Source organism: Mandrillus leucophaeus, unplaced genomic scaffold (genome assembly GCF_000951045.1).
Source record: "Mandrillus leucophaeus isolate KB7577 unplaced genomic scaffold, Mleu.le_1.0 Scaffold628, whole genome shotgun sequence".
NCBI classification, from domain to species: Eukaryota; Metazoa; Chordata; class Mammalia; order Primates; family Cercopithecidae; genus Mandrillus; species Mandrillus leucophaeus.
Genome location: NW_012106786.1, coordinates 697,797 through 703,949, shown reverse-complemented (window position 1 = coordinate 703,949; position 6,153 = coordinate 697,797). Strand labels below are relative to the sequence as shown.

The 6,153-nt window shown below is 42.9% G+C and overlaps 1 protein-coding gene across 3 annotated transcripts in view; it reads left to right on the top strand.

The window, feature by feature from the left end:
- Positions 1–6,153, top strand: part of SIN3A (SIN3 transcription regulator family member A) — an 86,873-nt gene that overhangs the window by 73,240 nt on the left and 7,480 nt on the right. For all 3 annotated transcript variants that reach the window (XM_012000402.1, XM_012000403.1, XM_012000401.1), the window contains exon 20: positions 3,912–4,119. In XM_012000402.1, the coding sequence (XP_011855792.1) occupies positions 3,912–4,119 (208 nt within the window). The remainder of the gene's footprint in view (positions 1–3,911; positions 4,120–6,153) is intronic.

Genomic DNA, 6,153 nt, shown 5'->3' with positions numbered 1-6,153 from the left:
TGTGTGTGTGTGTGTGTGTGTGTGTGTGTGTGTATATCCCACTATATTTTTTAATAATATTTTTTAATGAAAAGCTAATTCAAAACAAAAATTAGTGAGTAGACTGGCATTGCTTGTATTTCATAAATTTGTTTAATGTCTGGCTTACTAGAAGAACAGCTGGATTCTCATGTCTGCTTCTACATTCAATCTGTTGCATTATGTTGTTTGGTTGAAATATGTGAAGAAAATCTGGCCTCACGCAAATGTGTAGCTGGAAAAAGGAGTATTTTCAGATCCTTCAGATAGCTGGAAAAAGGAGTATTTTCAGATCCTTCAGATAACTGGATATTCTTTGATATGACAACAAAACCACAAGTGATAGTTTTTGTTTTTGAGACGGAATTTCATTCTTTTTTTTTTTTTTTGAGACGGAGTCTCGCTCTGTCGCCCAGGCTGGAGTGCAGTGGCCAGATCTCAGCTCAGTGCAAGCTCCGCCTCCCGGGTTTACGCCATTCTCCTGCCTCAGCCTCCCGAGTAGCTGGGACTACAGGCGCCCACCACCTTGCCTGGCTAGTTTTCGGAGTTTCTTTCTTGTTGCCCAGGCTGGAGTGCAGTGGCGATCTTGGCTCACTGCAACCCCTGCCTTCCGGGTTTAAGCAGTTCTCCTGCCTCATCCTCCCAAGTAGCTGGGATTACAGGCATGTGCCACCACGCCCAGCTGTTTTTGTTTTTTTAGTAGAGATGGAGTTTCTCTGTGTTGGTTTGGCTGGTCTTGAACTCCTGACCTCAGGTGATCCACCTCAGCCTCCCAAAGTGCTGTGATTACAGGTGTGAGCCACCGCACCTGACCCCAGTGATAGTTTCTTTCTTTTTTTTTTTTTTTTTTTTAAATTTGAGATGGAGTCTCGCTCTGTCGCCCGGACTGGAGTGCAGTGGCGCTTTCTTGGCTCACTGCAAATTCCGCCTTCCAGGTTCAGGCCATTCTCCTGCCTCAGCCTCCCGAGTAGCTGGGACTGCAGGCACCTGCCACCACGCTCGGCTAATTTTTTTTATTTTTAGTAGAGACGGGGTTTCACCATGTTAGCCAGGATGGTCTCAATCTCCTGACCTCGTGATCTGCCTGTCTCGGCCTCCCAAAGTGCTGGGATTACAGGCGTGAGCCACCGTGCCCAGCCAATAGTTTCTTAAAGGTTAGTAGCAATATCAATTTATATATCAGTGGGCTTTTCATACAGTTGTCAAAATCCATCATGTGTCTCTCACATGTGTTACCAAATTCCAATATCAATTTATCCATCACTGAGCTCTCACATTCATTCATGTGTATCATGAAGGAATCTTTTTTTCCTCTATGATTTTGTAACTATGCAATTGGCTATTTGGAAACATTAGCTCACTAAGTTGTACAGACCTACTAAATGTTGATATATTTTACAGTGTCTCCAAAAAAAATCACATTGATTAATATCACTATCACTAGGTCATCAAACACATCTTTAAGTATTGGGAAGCTGTCAAGCTCAGGGTGGCTAATACCAGTTCACCACAATTCATAGTTTTGCTTGAAAATTCTAATCTTATTATTGGCAACATTATTTTCCTTGAAGTGATAGGCTCCCTTGTTCATTTTTGAGAAAACATCTGCCAAATACTTGGCTGAGATTGACTATATTTAGTCAGTTGTTCTTTCAGGTAAAAATGGTGATCCACTTACAACTCAAGCAATTGCTCAAGTACTTTTCTTTAATAATACCATTGTACTGGCCGGGCGCAGTGGCTCAAGCCTGTAATCCCAGCACTTTGGGAGGCTGAGACGGGTGGATCACAAGGTCAGGAGATCGAGACCATCCTGGCTAACCCGGTGAAACCCCGTCTCTACTAAAAAATACAAAAACACTAGCCGGGCGAGGTGGCGGGCGCCTGTAATCCCAGCTACTCGGGAGGCTGAGGCCGGAGAATGGCGTAAACCCGGGAGGCGGAGCTTGCAGTGAACTGAGATCCGACCACTGCACTCCAGCCTGGGCGACAGAGCGAGACTCCGTCTCAAAAAAAAAAATACCGTTGTACTTTAGCACACAAAAGTGCTTTATATGTAGTTCCCATTTTATCACACAGCATGTTAAAAATACGTAAACTGAGGAGTTGGGATTTAATAAAAAATGTTACTCCTTCATCAGAAACATTGGGTTTTTTTTGAGGCGGAGTCTCACTGTTGCCCAAGCTAGAGTGTGGTGACATGATATTGGCTTACTGCAACCTCCACCAGCCAGGTTCAAGTGATTCTCCTGCTTCACCCTCTCAAGTAGCTGGGATTACAGGTGTGCGCCACCATGCCTGGCTAATTTTTGTGCTTTTATTAGAGATGGGGTTCCCCCAATTGGCCAGACTGGTCTCAAACTCCTGACCTCAAGTGGTCTGCCTGCCTCAGCCTCCCAGAGTGCTGGGATTATAAGTGTGAGCCACTGTGACTGGCCCATCAGAAACCTTCTTAAGTGAAACTGGCTTTTTTTCACTTAATGTCATTGTGCAGTCAGTGTGAAGTTCAAAGACTTGAATTGCAATTGCATGAGGTTACAAAATCGTGGAAGTAAAAGGATTCATTCATGGTACAAGATAAACCAATAGAGTTTGACAACTGTATGAAAAGCTCAGTGATATATATAGATTGATATTGGAATTTGGTAACAATTTGTTCGATATTGCAAATACAATTTGGCGCCACCACCATTTTTATTCACCATTACGTTTATGGTGCCAGTGCAGATGTCAACACAGCAAAAAAGGGAAATAATATTTTAGTATTATTATGAAAATAGTTTTGATCTCACAGATCTCCTAAAAGGGTCTTGGGACCCTTTGGACAAAGAACTGCTGTCTACAGAAATACATGTATACAAAGATACTCACTAGAGCAATATTTTGGGTTTTTTTTTTTTTTTTGAGACAGTCTCTGACTCTGTCTCCCAGGCTATAGTACAGTGGTGGGATCTTGGCTCACTGCAACCTCCACCTTCTGGGCTCAAGTGATCTTCCCACCTTAACCTCTCAAGTTGCTGAGACTCTAGGTACACATCACCACACCTGCCTAATTTGTTTATTTTTTGTAGAGAAGGGGTTTTTGCCATGTCGCCCAGGCTAGTCTCAAACTCCTGAGCTCAAGCAATCCACCTGCCTCCCAACGTGCTGGGATTATAGGCATGAGCCACAACGGCCAACCTGAAGCAGTGTTTTTAATAGCAAGTTATGAGAAACAATATAATTGTCTAGCTGATAACCTTTCTTCACTGGATGTTGAGGAGATTTAGCAAGCCTCTCACCCCTCAGGGCATCCATTCATGTGAATTATCTTCTTTCTTGTCTATGTAGAGTGGCACTAGTTTATATCATCTGGGGGAATTTTTAAAATTAGGCATTCAAATAATTTTTTGTTATGTGGTTCAGATGAGGAACCTCAGTTGAAATAAACTGTTAAGGAATGGTAAATTGGGGTACATTTTTCTGCAGCAGTTAAAGAGAATAAGACAAATCTGTCATGAAATGAAATAATACTCATGACAGTAAGTGAAAAGTTGAGGACAGAATATATAGTATGATCCTATTTTGTCTTAAAAACAAATCCCAAAGCAGAATTATAGCTGGTAATTACATGTGTAAATTTACAGACGGAGGCCCAGAAGTTTCTCATTAAAACTCTTAACTGGCTGCATCTGCTAAGGCAAGTAGGGGATGGGTGAAGATTTCTACTTTTTATTCTGTGTACCTTTGCAGTTGAAATTTTTTTTGCAGTGAAACAACGGAACATTTTTGTATGTATTTAACAAATTGGGATGAGTACTATGTAAGCATATAATAAAGAAAACTCACTTGGGGGAAGTCACGGGAATCTGTGTCTGGATGAGCTCTCATCTTTCAGGGCTTTTCTGCCATAGGAATCTACGGCGGATCCGGAAATGTCAGCGTGGTCGAGAGCAGCAGGAAAAGGAAGGGAAGGAAGGAAACAGTAAGAAGACCATGGAGAATGTGGATAGTCTGGATAAGCTGGAGTGTAGATTCAAGCTGAATTCCTACAAGATGGTGTATGTGATCAAATCAGAGGACTATATGTATCGGAGGACTGCCCTGCTCCGGGCTCATCAGGTGAGAACCAGTAACTGTAATTTCTGTACACATCTGCCACCCTAGCTAGGAGCAGGGGAGGCCCAGAGTCTTCTGATTGTTTCTCTTTGTTTATGCAAACCTGTTCTTGGAGCTGAGACTTAGCTGAGGAAGTAGGTATGTTGGTTTGCTAAGGATGCTGTGACAGAGTACCACAGAGTGTGGCTTAAACGACAAAAGTTCTGGAGACTAGAAGTCCAAAGTCAGGTGTCAGCAGTGTTGGTTCCTTTTGAGGACTGTGAGGGACAATCTGTTCTAGGCCTCTCTTAGCTTCTGGTTCTTTGCTGGCAATCTTTGGCATTCCTGGGCTTTTAGATCCCTGCCTTTATCTTCATATGGTGTTTCTACCTGTGTGTATGTCTGCCTCCAGATAAGGTCACATTTGGAAGTACTGTGGGCCAGGACTTCAATATTTGATTTTTTGTTTGTTTGAGACAGTCTTGCCTGACACAGCCTCCCAAAGTGCTAGCTTTACAGGCGTGAGCCACCACACCCAGCCAACATAAGAATTTTAGGGAGAACACACTTCAGCCCGTAAGAGCACATAAATACCTGGTGGCACCTTTTTAGTGAATTTACTCCCAGTATTTACATCTCAAGTAGTATCTGATCGTTTGCTTGTATGAATTCTACCTGTTTTTACATTCTGTCTCAATTGTGAAACCTTCCTGCTGCAGCTGTGTACAGGGTGTTATGCCAGGCCCTGGGACTACAGCCATGAAGTTGATCAGATGAAGTAATGTGATGATATGCACTACCAGGGAAACAAATCAGGTGCAGTGATCAAGGGTAACTAGCATACAGGCCTTGCTTTCACTGGAGGAGGCTTCTCAAAGGTGGTGATGCTTGAGGCCTGAATAATGACAAGGAATTAGCCTGGTGAAGAGTAGAGGATGGGTGTTTTCTAGACAAAACAGCAAGTACAAGGCTGGAAGGAAAGAACATGGCATATTCAAGAAACTACAGACACCGTTGTGGCTCAAGGTTACATGAAGTTAGAAGGGTAGGCAGAGGCCACATTACTTTGTCTAATAGGCCATGGTTTGGAGTTTGTTTGAGATGCATTGGGACATTTGACAAAGATAGCTTGGAGTGCTATGAGGAGAGTGGAGATGGGTATGTATAAAGTTGGAAGAGCAGAGACCACTCAAGGGTGCCCTTGTCCAAATGAGATTTGGAGACCACCCAGACTACTAGGGTGGCAGTGGAATTGCAAGAATTACATTGTAGATTTTATGTGTTTATTTTTGAGACAGAGTTTCACTCTTGTCGCCCAAGCTGGAGTGCAGTGACCCAATCTCGGCTCACTGCAACCTCTGCCTCCCGGGTTCAAGCGATTCTCCTGTCTCAGCCTACTGAGCAGCTGGGATTACAGGCACGCGCCACCACGCCTGGCTGATTTTTTGTATTTTTAGTAGAGATGGGGTTTCACCATGTTGGCCAGGCTGGTCTCAAACCCCTGACCTCAAGTGACCCACCCACCTCAGCCTCCCAAAGTACTGGGACTACAGGCATGAGCTACCACGCCTGGATGTAGATATAATTTAGATATTTAATTGACAAGAGATGGTATTGGATCAAATGTGGGGGTAAGCAAAAGGAGGACATCAAGGATGGTGCCTAATTCGTTTTGGGGTTTTTTGGTTTGTTTTGTTTTGCTTAAGTGGATATTTTAGGGGCTCACCTGTTAATAGAAAAGGGTTATGAGGTTTAGGAGACAGACGAAGTGCGTTTTAAGTTTGAAAGGACTACAAAACTTTCAAGTGGGAGATGTTGAGCACACAGTTTAATGTATGATTATCCCTCGAATGACACGGGGTTTGGGGCACTGACCCCTGCACAGTCAAATCTATGTATAATTTTTGACTCCCCCAGAATGGAACTACTGATAGTCTACTGTTGACTGGAAGGCTTACTGATAAACAGTTGATAGACATATTTTGTATGTTGTATGTATTATATATACTGCATTCTTTTTTTCTTGTTTTCTTTTTTTTTTTTTTTTTTTTTTTTTTT